The 14,703-nt window shown below is 39.4% G+C and overlaps 1 protein-coding gene across 4 annotated transcripts in view; it reads left to right on the top strand.

Annotated features, from left to right (window-relative positions):
• The window catches only part of TENM1 (teneurin transmembrane protein 1), a 225,769-nt gene that overhangs the window by 128,251 nt on the left and 82,815 nt on the right, over positions 1-14,703 (top strand). For 3 of the 4 annotated variants that reach the window (XM_041485142.1, XM_041485143.1, XM_041485141.1), the window contains exons 14-16: positions 2,345-2,530; positions 3,583-3,606; positions 5,881-6,027. In XM_041485142.1, the coding sequence (XP_041341076.1) occupies positions 2,345-2,530; positions 3,583-3,606; positions 5,881-6,027 (357 nt within the window). The remainder of the gene's footprint in view (positions 1-2,344; positions 2,531-3,582; positions 3,607-5,880; positions 6,028-14,703) is intronic. The other variant, XM_041485140.1, reaches the window with a different exon arrangement.

Here is a 14,703-nt window from a genome sequence, read left to right as displayed (position 1 = left end):
GGGATGCAGCCATGCATGCCATGTGTGGGAATGAGTTCAGGGTTTTCCACAGCTGGTTCTTGGGTCTGTTTACAGACAGAGAAGTGGCAGGAGCTGCTAGCACTGCTGACAGGGTCAGAAGCTCTATGTATTGCTTTGTTTCCCCACTTCAGCCATTGCCACTTCTGTATTCCAATGTCTGCTATCTTCCCTGAAGTTTTGGAATCAGTTGAGCTAAGACAGTCCCAAAGCTGCAAAAATCTGTGTAGTAGAATGTCAATCCAGAGGGTCAAAAAGACCATCAGTTCCACTTACAGTATATTGTAAACTACACAATATTCCTTAATACCCTCTTAACAATCTTTGCCACTTGAAGTAAAATATCAAAAGCAATAATTGTAGTGAAGTAGAGGGAGATCAGGGGAAATCAAACACATCCCTCTAGCAGCCTAAATTTTTAAAGTATTTGCTAGATTTAATTCTCAGGACCAGGCCAATGCCCAAGCTGGAACAATAAGTTCAAATAAAACCAGTGAGCCTCTGCCAGTCTGCTTGGGAGTGATGCTTTTGTGATCTGGTGGGATCAATTTGCTTCCTAAACACAGGAGCAAATATTTGGACATCTTCAGTACCAATGGAATAAGAAAGCACATCCTCCCATAGTCCTTCAAGCAATGTCCCAGGTTTCCAGGGAAGAAACAAGTAACAAAACAAAGGAGCCAAGACAAACTATGCAGGAAGGGGGAAGAAATCCTTTCCAGTACCTGCAAGCAGGCAGTCCAAGGCATGAAGCAGTAGATGAATATATGATCAGCAGGCAGCAATCAAGACTTTCTAAGGCATAATGCCCCAGACTCAGCACAGTTTTTCATTTGAATATAATAAAGCAGTCTCTTTTCTTGTCTTACATTGTTTTTCAGGAATATCATAGAATCATATCATCAGATGATTATTTTTGTCTTGTACTCCAGTATAACACAACTCCCTGTCCGAATATTAAATTTCTTTTTTTTATATAGCTGATTTTTTACTTCCTAAGGACAGCACTTTGCAGTTGCTTTTACTGAATTTTGTGTGATGTTCTTTACCATGCCTCCTGCTTCTGAATTTGAGTTGGACAGTGCTCTTACAGTTTGTCATTCACCCATCCTTTTGATTGTGCACTGTGCTGTCACCCTGGCTATTACCAAAAATAAGGGCTAGAGCTCTCACTCAAGACAGAGCCCAGCATGCCTTTGATGTCACTGTGCTGTTCCAGTTCTGTGCTGCTTTTTTCTTTGTGTTAAAATGATTGGAAGATAAGATTTCAATTTAAACTTTAAAAACTTTTCTTGGTATGTAAGTGACAGCATTTGTCACTACAAATGCTTTTAAGGATGTTTATATACAATAGTTCCAAGATCTAAATGATCATTGTTTAAAATCTGTCAAGGGAAAAATCCTGCCACAACTAAATATGTAGCACTGACATTTGAAATCGGAGTAGACATGAGTGTTTGGCTTAAATTTAAGTGCTATCAGCTGCTTTTTGAGAGGAAGAAGGAGGAGACATTTCTGTAGCAGGTTAATTACAGGATAACAAGCAAATTCTGTGTCTTTACAGTAATTTTCTAAATAAATTCAAACTACATGAAACTTTTCTATAATGAAACCATTCTTTTCACAGAACAACTGTAGTATACATAGAAGTAGAATTGCAATTAGCGTATGGTGATGTATTGGAACAATTCAGGACTTTCATACCACTTCACAGTCAGGGCTCTTCTGCAGTGCCCAGGTAGAGAAATCTTCCAAGGGCAATGAAGGAGGTATTATTTGAAACAGGTTTCCTGGTTTCTTAGCAGTTGACTTATGAAGGTCAGGAAGGAAAAAAAAGTCCGAATACTCGAATTATGGTGGCTCTCTGTACTGCAAGTGAAGATGATGCATCTTGTCATCACCACAAACATTTGAATATCTAAAAGATTGGTTTGCTTATATCTATTTTATGTGCTACCTTATCCTTTAATTCAGTTCACAGTATTTGAGTTTGTAAGAGATTTTGGAATTGAGTCTCAGAAGAATTAGTTGAAAGATAAGGACTTTTTCATGTCATTGTTTGTCTGCTTCAGACCTATTACTCTACTTTGCAAATGCAAAGCCATCATTTGCAGTCTCCACGCCAAAAAATAAATGACCTGACAAATAACTGCTAAAGAAGGAGGAGGCAGATTGCATAAGGTCTGTACTGTACTGAGTGATAAAATCCCAGGTTTGATCCAGCTGATGAGTGATATTCATACAGAAGTCAATTAGTCTTGATGTAAAGTCTTTTTGCAGTATGAAAGTGCTGTTCCACGTGGTGTTCTTTTGTTTTTCTGCGCAGAGCTGTGTACCCTGGACTGTGGCAGCCACGGTGTCTGCTCCAGAGGAATATGCCAGTGTGAAGAGGGCTGGGTGGGACCCACCTGCGAAGAGCGGACCTGCCACTCCCACTGTGCCGAGCACGGGCAGTGCAAGGACGGGAAGTGTGAGTGCAGCCCAGGATGGGAAGGGGACCACTGCACCATTGGTAAGGGGCTTTTGTACCTCAAGGAATGAAATACTTAAATCTTAATCCAGTCCTACACAGATGGCCATCATTGTGATTGAAATCTGTTTGGAAAAACAAAGACTCGGAGTCCAGGCATGTGTGAAAAAGGTGCCTCTGCATCTGTTTGTCCCACAGAATAGCAACGTGGCACAGCTTTCTGTGTAGAGGAAATAACAGATTAATTAATTTTTAAAAAAACACAGAAAGGAAAGATAGCTCGGTCCTAACCTGTCTCTGGGATGTGTTCATACGTGAATTTTGTAGTCAGGAAGGAAAAAATATTTAAAAGGTAGAAAGTGTGAGGAGACAAAGCTATTATTTACCTTACGTAATTCTTGCATTAAATCTCTTGCCTTTCTGTCTGAGGATTTACATATTTTACTTACTGCTAATGGTGTTTTTCCTAGAGCTGACTGCTAACAATATTCCTAATAAGGTAAAGCTTTCACATCTTTTTAGAAGTCATTAGTCTACTATAAAAATGTAATAGTTATATTTTTAATGAAATTCAATAGTTTTTTGCAAAGTCTAAGAGTGCTTCTTCCTAAATTGTCCCAAAGTGAGATTATCTAATTTTCAGAGATGACCAGCATAAGGTCTCACATTTGTTTCTTGAAAAAAAATCTAGAATGTGTTGTCTTTATCTGGATCATTTTAAGATAATTCATTCCCTGGCTCTAGAATTTACTAAGTCAGATTTGCTAAATCAAGGATTATGTTTGTGTTGGAGGATCAGCCTAATTTTCTGAAGATTGTTTAGAGCAAATCCAGAGAAGGACCAAAATACTTAAAAATATACAAGACCTGCTGTTCCCATTGTAGGCAGTGCCAGGTGTGGTCCCTGCACGCTTGTCATCAAATGGAGAATGATCACAAACACAATGCTCTGGTCACAGCAGCAGGAATAGATCTGCCTGCAGCAAGAGAGAGACATTTTATATCTAACCCCCAGGTGTCAAGCCATAAGCAAATGTATTTTCATTTGGTACAGAAGTTTGATCCATCTCAGTTTTGTTCTTTTCTTTTTTAAGCTCACTACTTAGATGCTGTTCAAGGTAAGTTTTTCATATCAGCATTCCAAAAAAATAATGAAAATATACAAAAGTATTGGGAATGGAGTGTTTTCTGTTACTCATTTTGCTTCAGCTTCTGTACTGCTAGGCTCCCAGAATAGATGACACATTTGTTTATGGAAATATATATATAGATATATATGCACACACAGAGATTTACAGCAGAAAGTGCAGTTTTTAATAAGTAATGTGCTCAACTCATTTGCAAAGTTGTACCAATGTAAGCATGTTTTTACAGGGCCATCTGATGTGCTGTGTTAGGCAAATCCATTTTTTGCTCTTGTTTACCATCCAAAGTAATGCCAGAGCTGAGGACTTGCTAAAAAGCTTGTGTTGATACTGTCTCCCATGAGAAGTAAAAAAAGTATTCTTTTGTCATTTATGCTTGAAATAAGTTTCTTTTGCTAGAGCAGTACTCTTGTTTTCTAAAGCTGTCTGTGCCAGATGTGATCTAGTTCTGATCTAGTTCTCTCCAAATCATTTGATACAAGGGTTAAGTGTGATGTTGCTTTGTGTCTGGTGCTGTCCATTTGATTCCCGTGCCTTGCTGCAGGTCCTGCTCGTTCCCGTCAGTGCTAGAACCTTCCCAGTGCGACAGCAGTCCCCACACCCGGCAGAACAGTGCTGCACAGCCCCTTCCAGAAATGCTGCTCACTGAAATACCAAACTAACCACTGAGTTCAGAAAGATCTCAGTGCTTATTTTCTGTTTCTTATTTTATTTCTTTGGAATTAGATAATAATAAAAGCACATAAACATTCATTTTATTGCATTTATAGACTTAGAGGGTAACCATACACAGTAGCAAAATATAATCATGGACAAGAAATTAATTAACTCAGCAGGACAGTGATTGAAAGTGGAAAAATGTCCACATTACCCAAAAGAGCTCTCACATCCTGCCCTTTCCCCCAGCTCCCTGAAAGAGGCTTTTTTAGTATCTTTGGTGGTTGCCAAGCTCATGTTGTTCTGGAGTAGCATCTTCCATAACTCAGTGTGAGAAAATGATGCCACCCACTTCCAGTTTTTCTGAGCAAGAGTCAGACTCTCTGATCCCTCTGTTTGCAGATGTGATTCATAAACTGTGCCAAGGGTGAGAAGGAGGGAGATCATGTGTCTCTTGTAAAGTTGTCAGGAAATGTGCTGCATGTGGGGCTGTGAATCACAGCCTGACAGACCAGACTCTCCAACTGGCTCCTCCAAACTCTATTTGGAGCATCTCAGGGCTGTCAGGCACTGATTCTTCTTTCCTCCTCAAAAAAGCCCTCTCTCTGATAACACCTGTGTATGGATGATCAGTATCAGGTGCACAGGGGCTTTCAGACCCTCTATGTCCATGCTGGCAAAAAGAAAGGAGCTACCTTAGAAGTGATGCCACTCACTCTGTCAAACTTACTGCCAAGCTTTATCCAATGTCCTTTGGCTCTATGTGTGACATGGTGAGGATCTGAGAAATGTCTGAGCTGGCACTGCACTGTGCAAGCAGATGGACATGACTGTACACATCCAAGAGACCATTCCTCTCTCCCTCTTAGAGGCAAGAAATCTAGACATGAATGTCCAAATTACTACTGATTCAGGGCTTGCAAGTCTATAATCAAGAGGCTGCTACTGTCCTTGGTCCAGTTTTGATCTAGAATCAGCACCACCAAAGGGCATGTGTTGGTCCTGTTGGAATCAGCTATAAAGGAAGAAAGTGGAACAGGAAGGCAGTGCTCCCTCAACTGCCTTCTGTGGGAAGAGTGTGTTGTAGCATAAATCAAATTGGCTTTTTCTCAGTCAGATGAGTATTTATGAACAGAATAAAAAGGTCACTTCCACTCCCTGCAATGTGTAGGATTATGTCCACAGATGCCAGTTTGTCATTTGGACAATGCTTTCCATGTGTATCTTTGATATAAATCTTGACTATGTGTGTGATATTGTTAGTGAACTATAGTTTATTTTTCAATAAAGAGATGGATGTGACTTCATAACTTCATAGCATGACTTTACTCACTTTACTCCTGTGCACAAAATATTAAACAGTAAAACAATCCTTATTCCTCACTGAGAAACTACTTTTGGGCAAGCAAAGGGAAGGACAAAGTTGGGGATTTTTCCATATTCAGCCAGAAATGAGTGGCTCCCAAGCTATAATCATTTGAAGGCAGCAAGTATAGTGCTAGAAGCTGGAATGTTAATGAATAATTGCAACTGCAAAATAAGAGAAAATATCGCTTCATGAAGGCTTTTTTTTCATACTTTCTTTTTTAGATGGTTGCCCAGGTCTCTGTTATGGAAATGGGAGGTGTACTCTTGATCAGAATGGGTGGCACTGTGTTTGTCAAGTGGGCTGGAGTGGCTCGGGATGTAACGTTGTCATGGAAATGGTGTGTGCAGATAACCTGGACAACGATGGAGGTATGATACATAATTCATGTGTCTCTGTTTATCTGTCACATCCTTGACTGCCATTTAAATCCATAGTTTCGGTGTATGCTTTCCTTTTTATCACAAAATGTCAATGTTTGTCTGTTTGCTCAAGACAGTCGTTCCTTGACTTCATCTGAAGTAATACAGTGAGGAAACAGACCCTTGTGCTGGATGCTACTGAAGGCAGAAAATATCTGTGGCCATATTTACCATCCCAGTACTTGCTTTTTTTCTCATAAAAAGCAAAACAAAACAAAAGTGTAATAAGTAATTTCCTGTATCTCCTTTCCACTCTTCCTCATAATTCTGCCAGCCTTTCAGAAAAAACAGCCAAGAGACACCCAAACGAAAGAAACTTCTGTGCCTGTCAAAATGCATCCAGTTAGTCTTCTATTATTATTAATTTAATATATTTGCAAGCATAAAGTGCACATTTGCAGTTGCTTTTAACATTCGTCTCTCTTAATATTTCTACTGATACACAGCACAGTTCTTGCAATTATCTGGACCTACTTTTGAAGGACTGTTGAGGAAAACTAGTGTAGAAAGTGTGCAGAAGAGATTTTGGAAAGTACTGTAAACAGAGCCCTGTACTGAAATAATCATTTGCTCCTTTCTATCAGTTGAACAAGGGTATTTGGCACTCCGTTCTCTGTGATCTTGATTTCATTCTAAGGTTGCATAAGTTTTAGGTTTGCTGGGGAAAACATAGTTCTTTCATATGTTGGTTTCTGCTTCCTTTCCAGTAATTTGTTCCAATACAATTTGGAACTTTTTTGTTGTTGTTGTTGGGGTTTTTTTTAAGAAAAAATATCCATCTCTATTTCAAACTTGCCAGGGGGTTGGAACAAGATATTCTTTAAGGTCTCTTCCAACCCATACAGTTCTATGATTATATGAGCAGCCCCAAACATGGTTATTTTTTTTTCCCCTCAGATTGTATGCCGAGATGTATTAAAATACATATTATCTTACTGTGTCACACCTAAAGACCGTATCAATGTCCTGGATGAGATCTTATACTTGACTGTAGGGGTAAACCTTGCTATGATGATTGTCTGTTTTCTTTTAGGTCATTGATAAATTAAGCTTGATGTAGGTCCAAGGACTGAGGTCACTGTGGGACCTCAATAGAAACATTCTGACTCAGTAATGATTCCTCATTTACAGATATATTTTGAGACCTTCTGATTTTGTATTCTGTGGGCTCTAAGACCCTGCTGTCCTTTGGCAAAGGCTTCCTCATTTCTGAACCCTGTTCAAAATCGCCTTATTCCTCTCATATCCTTCCTTTTCCACTTTATTTCCAAGAGGTCCAAGAACCCTGTCTCTGCCCACTGTCTGTGCTCTCCTGCACTGGAGTGTGTCCCTGTCACACAAGGTCCCACAGCTGGCATCCCTGCCCCCTGTGCTCTCCCATCTGTCGCTGCTCTCCCCCGCTGTCCCAGCCACTGACTCACCCGCCTGCACTCCTCAGTCTGCCCACTGAAACCCTGGTCAGCCTGTAATGTGTGGAAAGCATTTTCTGATACACTCTGGGAACTGGCTCTGTATAAACTGCCCTGTACTGTGATTTTGGGTGCTTTATATTCTGCAATAACAGTGAGTTATTGGAAGAGTTGGCACTTTTAACTCTAAATCTCCTTGAATTTGTCAGTTTAAGGCAGACACTTCACATCATTTCACTGCAGGTTTTAAAAGCAATTTTCTTTTCCCTTTTTAATGGGAACGTAACATGGACTAGGACAGCTCTGTTGACATTAAAATTAGAGATAAGGGCAGAGAGAAATATTTAATTAATCTGACTGTTACAGATGGGCTAAATGTAATTAAGTTTTCTTCACAATTTCCTATAAGAAAAGAAAATTATATCTACATATTATAACCACTTCTCTTTATATATATATGAAGTTTGTAGGACCTGATTTGGCATAAGTGTAAATTAGAAAAATTCCCCTAAAGCCATTGGAGTTATACCAGTGTTAGATGAAATCAGAAGCTGTGTGTTTTAGGGAAACCAGGAACTGGGAAGGAGGTGTGACATTACCTCTTAAGTCCTGTCTGCTGGGAGGTTGAGTCTTAGACTATGAGAATATTATCATGGCATACAAAGTTTTTATTCATCAAGCAACACACCTGGAGTAGGTTCATCAGGATGGAAGTTATTAGCATTTCTACCTGCAGCTGAGGTGACTTAAGGGCTTGCACTCAGGTGAGTTAAACACAGCTGACAGGTGGTAGCTTCCTGAAGCCTTAGGATGTGATCATAGTCAGTGACACATAGCCCAAGAGATAATTAAGTGCCCTTGTATAGGCCAAATCATGGAATTCTCACCTAGCAAAGGTCTTAATCATTCCAGTTGTGTTTAAATCAAACATTTATATTTCAGTGCTATTGTGCTTCAAGTTCATGAGGAGGAGGTCACCAAAGAACAAAGATGTAGTAAAGTTCAGCAATCATAATTTCAAACAAACTCTAATTTTAGGACTTAGACAAAAGGATAATTTTGTGTAGATTTAAGTTATTTTTTTCAGTTAATTTGTCACATGGTACTTTTGGGGATGGAAAAACTGAAATTTTTATCATTTAAAACTACATTCAGAGACACAGTAAAAAAGAAACAGGTTAGTCCCAACCATAGGGATTCAATAATGTCATTTAATTGACATGAGAAAGAGTTAGTGCTGTTCTTTACCCTGTATTAAGAGCACAAAAGCTTTGGGAGGGGGAAAGTCTTGAATTAATTTTTTAAGGACTGATATAATCATATAAAGAAGAGCCATAAGCATATTCACAGGCATCCTGGTCCTGCAGCCACTGAAGCAGCAAGATCCCCTCAGTGCAGTAAGATAAAACACGTGCGGAACTATTCTCAGGGGCAGGGAAAGTACAATTTCTTTTAGAGCCCCATTAGGATTCTCTGCACTTGTTCCCTGGCTGTACCAGAGCTGCCTTTCCCATTCCAGCTCATAACTCTCTGTTAGCTTTTTCCTGCTCGCAGACTTAAGGGCATGTTTACCTGTTCAAATATCACTACAAATATCAGTGGAAAGGTCTTAGCATTATAACAGATGCACGATGGCATGGTTTGCACTTGCTCTCATGGAGTGCTTCTGCAGTCTGTTACCAGTGTGATGTCCATTAAAAAATGCCAAGGAGTCAAGCAGGTGTCCTTTGCAGTGGGGCCCTTCCCTCACTGTGGCTTCCCTCAGCATAATTCCCCATTCCTTATCCTCCTTCTTTCACTGTCACAACTGACTTGATTTCAGTCTATAAGATGAGCCATTCAGCTCATCTGAACAGGTCATTTCCTCTTGTCCTGCCACTAATTTAGATTCATTGGAAGCTCCAGTAGCTCCAGAAGATCTCTATAAAGCTCTGCTGAGCTCTTTGCAGGCAAGGTGCCTGTGTTTTGGGGCAGGAGGCAGAACACACTGCTGAGGTGCGGGGGTTACACCCCACTCAGTTGTAGCCAAACCATAATTTGCCATGTTTTTGCACATATATTTACCCAGCTGCTGCACAAACAGGTCTTTGTCTTAAGCTGAAAGTTGCAGCCTGTCACTCCCATTAGTTTCTTTGATACAGATCTGTCTTTTAAATTTGTCTGCATCTCCTTTTATCGTTTGTCTTTCATGAATCAATCTTGCCTGTTTGTTTTTAAGGAAACTGCTGTTTACTACAAGCTTTGAATTCTTTTCCAAATATGCCTTCAGTCACTTCAGACAGTTATTGTAGCATTCTCCAAGCTTTTCCAAGCACAAGGAAATATATGACTCAGCATAGCCTTGGGTTGATAACCAGTGCTGCTAAAATATTGATGTATTTCTGACCCGTCCATTGGCGTTTTAATAACCTATCCATCACAGAGATATTGAGTCCATATATAAGTAATATGCTATTATTACCCAATATAAATAATACTGATGGGAATGGTTTTCATTGTTGCTGAGCAGTGAGGACTCTCTAGGGATACTTAGAGTTTCTGAAAACCCTGATATATTCATATTGTCTCCAGTGTGGAAGGCCAAACACTACTGGTGCTCACTGCGTAAAACATTCACAGCCTTTCCATAGGTACACTGATGGGTTTCTTTATATAAACACCAGCGTTCCCAGTTAACAACCTCACTGTCTGCTGCCTGCTATGTATTATGGATAAAATTTGGGCACTTTGAATTAATGCATATGAATAAGCATTAGAGACTCTTGACAGTTGCTGCTGCTGCTTCGTCTCTTCTGAAGTTACTCTTTGATTCCGTTTGCTTAGATTCCTGGCAACACTAATTAGACTGAGCTGAGCCTGTGGTGAATAAAGTCAGCACAGGCAATATTTAAGGACACACTTATATCCCATTTTTTACTTTCTGTGAAAATGTTCTGAACATGGATCTCACAGCTCCATCTCTGGCTTGCACTCACTGGGATCAGTTCAGACGGAGCAGGAGTGCACTGATACACACACACACCCCTCTGGGTAGCTCTGCAGCAGTGAAAATGAAAGTCATTGGTACTTACAGAATTATAGAACATCCTGAGTTGACCAGGACCCACAAGAATCATCCAAGTGTGGCTCCTGACCCTGTGCAGGACAGCCCCAAAAATTACACCATGTATCTGAGAGTGCAATCCAAACACTTCTTCAACTCTGTCAGGTTTCGTGCTGTCACAGCTTTCCAGGAGAGCCTGTTCCAGTGCCCAGCCACCCTCTGGGTGAAGAACCTTTTCCTAATATCCAGCCTAAACCTCGCCTGACACAGCTTCATGGTGTTCCCCCAAGTCCTGTCACTGGTCACCAGAGAGGAGAGATCAGTGCCTGTCCCTCTGCAGGTGTTGAAGACCACAGTGAGGTCTTCCTCAGTCTCCTCCAGTCTGAACAAGCCAAGTGACCTCTGATGTTCCTCTTAGGGCTTCCCCTAGAGGGCTTGCAGCATCTTCATAGCTCTGCTTTGGACATTTTCTAATGGCTTTATATCTTATGTCGTGGTACCCAAAACTGAGCACAACATATCTAATCAAGAGATTAGATTTTCGTGTCACTGAGCAAGAACATCATAAGGATGTGTTTGTGAGTATGTCTGCATATATGTTCATGCACCATATAAGCATCTACACCAATTCTTGTAGTATTCAGGGTTTGACATTACCATAAAACGTCAAATCTATTCATTTACGTTAACCAGGTAGTTAATTTCAGTACATCTTCTGCATGTGTGAAAAAAGATTGAAAGGGTGAGAGCTCTGCTCATTTAATAAACTTTTAAGCAGAAAAATAGCAATTGTAAGTTTTATTGCTAACTAGCTATGTTTTCCTCACCAGATAGTGGATGGTTTATTAAAATAACTAACATCAGCAACATGGGAGGTAGAGTCTGATTGAATTTTTCATTTTCATAGCCAGTTAATAAAGTGTCTCAGTGGTTTAATAGAAAAGAAGCTGCTGTGCAAGTTGTTGTGTGCTTCACTGGTGAGGTGGGGAGGCCAACACTGCTGGTGTGAACCACTTTGTTCTTTGTCCCCTTACCAGTGTCCCCATGCAGGGCCTCTTTACTGTCCTTGGGTGCTCCTGAAACTGTATCTAGACAATTTGTACCAATTGTGGACACAGATCCATTTTCAGGAACATGAGTTATTGTGTTATTGCCATATTTGTGCTCATGAATTGCAGGTACTACAAGGGTAGATGAGAAGTATAGAGATGCTGGGATTTGAAAAGTGGGTGACAGAGGTGTTTGTATCAGGCACAGAATATATGACTTGTTCAATGTTCTTGCAATTAACATAAAGCTGACAAAATGCCTTTTTTGTTTCCAACTGTTATTTTATTTTAATGATAACTTAACACAAGTATTCTGCAGCACATGGAAAGGTCAAATGCAAAACATAAGAAATGCATTCACTGTGCATCATTTTCCCAGATATAGAAAATAGAGAGATTTATATTGTTGGAAAGTAGCCAGTGGAGAGATAGGTCCATAGCCACAGGTCCATTGCCAATTTTTCTGGCTGTTGAAGGTGATCATGCCTGTGGAAGAGAGATTGCTGCCCAATGTGTACATCAGAAAATGTGCTGTACCAAGCACAACATGAGCCTTCTATGACTGCAGCAGAAGCATAGCTGAGGAAGTAATTTCACAACACTTGTGACATCCCTTCCATCATATCGAAGAAGGAATATAGATATATAAATGTATAAGCAAAAAAATGTGTTTTGTTTGATGGAAAACTTGGTGTGATTCCACTGACACGCACTCCTGACCCAATAAATATTAATATCATTCCTTATAGAAGGCTTCCTGAAAAAATCTATTCCCCAGCAAAGGAATGGGAAAATTTTGTCCTAGTTCTGTGATCTATTGCAATGCAGATAGGAGTGCTGTGACTGAAAACAGAGGAGCTTGTTTTGCCATGCTCTGCCTTCTCTTCGAGGTTGTTTGAATTATTGAAGAGTACTATGAAGTGCTTTCTATCTTGAAGTTGATCTTTGTAAATTCTGTTTTAGCAGTAATATTAAACATATTTTAATTTTCTAATTCACTTTCAAAACAAAAATCCCAGTTCATCATTATCCTTGCATACAAAAGAAGGTACCTGGAGGATGGGAAGCCATAATCTCAGACTCAATGTAAATCACTTTATTATATAAGTCTGTAGTGTATGTGTGAACGTGTCTGACTTTCTTTCATATAAAAAAAAATAAATTAAAAAATGCTAATAACAAACCAAAACCATTTACACATCTGTAAATACATTTTAGTCTGCACCTATGCTGTGATGTTCTTTGGGGTAATTGACAGTAAAAACTTCAGTGTACAGGGATCTCCTGCTGTATGAATTACAGTGTTTGCTGTTTGTAGTAGTTTGTTCATACTCCTGACTGTTGTCTCCTAAGATTTAAAAGAAAGCCAGCTGATTTGCTAACACAGTGAGCTTTTTAATAGCTGTCTCTGATATGAAAATTTAACTAAAATTGTGACCACTGATTGAGAACTGACTAATGTATTTGTAGCATTTTCAAGTGAATGAATTTGACAATATAGTTTATAAACAAGATTTATTTGGCTTTTTTTTCTTTTCTGGGTTATTCTCCTGGATTAAAAATCTCAATTCAAATAGGATTGGCTTGTTGAAAATTTTATCCTCATGTGCATTTGTTAATACAATTTCCATTATCACAACCTGCCTCCATATGTAGCTTGTGATTCTGTACCAGCATGGTTTGACTGGTTCATTTTGATGGATATTGTGCTAAAATATAGGAGTTTTCTTTCGAGGTCTTAGAATTGGATTTTCTTACTTTTTTATTTTAAATTGTTTAATTTAAAACCAATGTCTTGAATGAGCCTAAAGTGGAACAAAGATTTTGTTTTGGCTTAAGAGTTCCCTGTTTGCCCTGAAACAGGTGTTTTATTACTTTACTTCTTGACAAAATGAGAAAACTATTTTTCAGTTCTATGCAAGTCAGTTTCTCTTCTAAATTTTTGTTGATTGTTTGGAGAAAAGCTGGAAGTTACATTATTCAGACAATTGTAGTTAATTATCCTAAAATACACACAGCAGTCTGGGCCAAATACATGATTTTAAGAGTCCACAGAGAAGCTGCTGCTCTGCAATTCCTGCCTTACTGCCCATGAAGCATCTTCTCTGAGCCTAATATGTGTCTTCTATTTCATTCTGCATGGTTGTGAGAGGAGATTGAAATAAATTCCCATCTCACCAGTCAAAATATTTTTTAAAAAATACATCATGAGACAGAAAGAGAGCCCATGAATGATGGTCTGTGACCTAGAACACTGCTCCTTTGCATTAATACTGATACTTTGGGTAGCAGTTTCTTTCTCTGATGACTTTGTAGCCTTTGTTGCCTGTAAGCTGTTCCTGCTGAATCCAGCACTTCATACAGTTTTAGTGCTGTTAGGACACACACCAGTCTCAAAATGAGTTGTTCAGATCTGCTTCTGGGACTTCACACCCTCCGGATGGGAAACCCTCCCTGTTGTAGCCCTGGGAGGCTGAAGAGGCAAATGAAACCAGGTGCAAGTAATTCAAACCAAAATAACTCCAGTAGCAGAACCTGGAAGAGTTTATAAGGCAGTCATGTTGCTGACAAGTAAGATTCAAAGAAAAGGGGAAAATTGAGTCTGACTGGAAAATGGAAAACTGCTTTCCCTTTCCTTGGTTTCTTTTTGTGTACAGCCTGAATGCCCTGTTGGTCACCAGGTACGTAAGCTCTTGACCAAAGCAGAGGAAAATGAGGACTCTATTAGAAAAAGCAAAATAGTTAAGTGTTATTTTTGTAGCTATTTCTTTCCTAGGCAGACCTTCATATTCTAATATTTCTGTGACTTTTCACTTTTATTTCTTATATAAATGAGAGAATCAGGTCAGCTCAGTTCCCACATCTAATAGCTTGTTGACAAGGAAAAAATTAATCAGAATTGCTAGTGTGGAATAAATTACTCCAAAACAGCTTCCCCATGGATACTGTTATTCTGAAATAAGTGCTCCTTTTTTCTGATTAGCAAAAAATCTGCTAGACCAATGTTTGTCAAGTTTCTTAGGTAGACAGTGGTGAGCTTGTAGAAATTGGCATCTTCCAGAAAATCTGTTGATTGCTCGAACAAGACTTGTCACTGCCGTAACCCTTCCCCTGGCAGAGCCAC

Source organism: Pyrgilauda ruficollis, unplaced genomic scaffold (genome assembly GCF_017590135.1).
Source record: "Pyrgilauda ruficollis isolate IOZ18807 unplaced genomic scaffold, ASM1759013v1 scaffold7, whole genome shotgun sequence".
Lineage (NCBI taxonomy): Eukaryota > Metazoa > Chordata > Aves > Passeriformes > Passeridae > Pyrgilauda > Pyrgilauda ruficollis.
The sequence above is the reverse complement of the archived record's forward strand: the minus strand, read 5'-3'. Positions and strand labels throughout refer to the sequence as shown.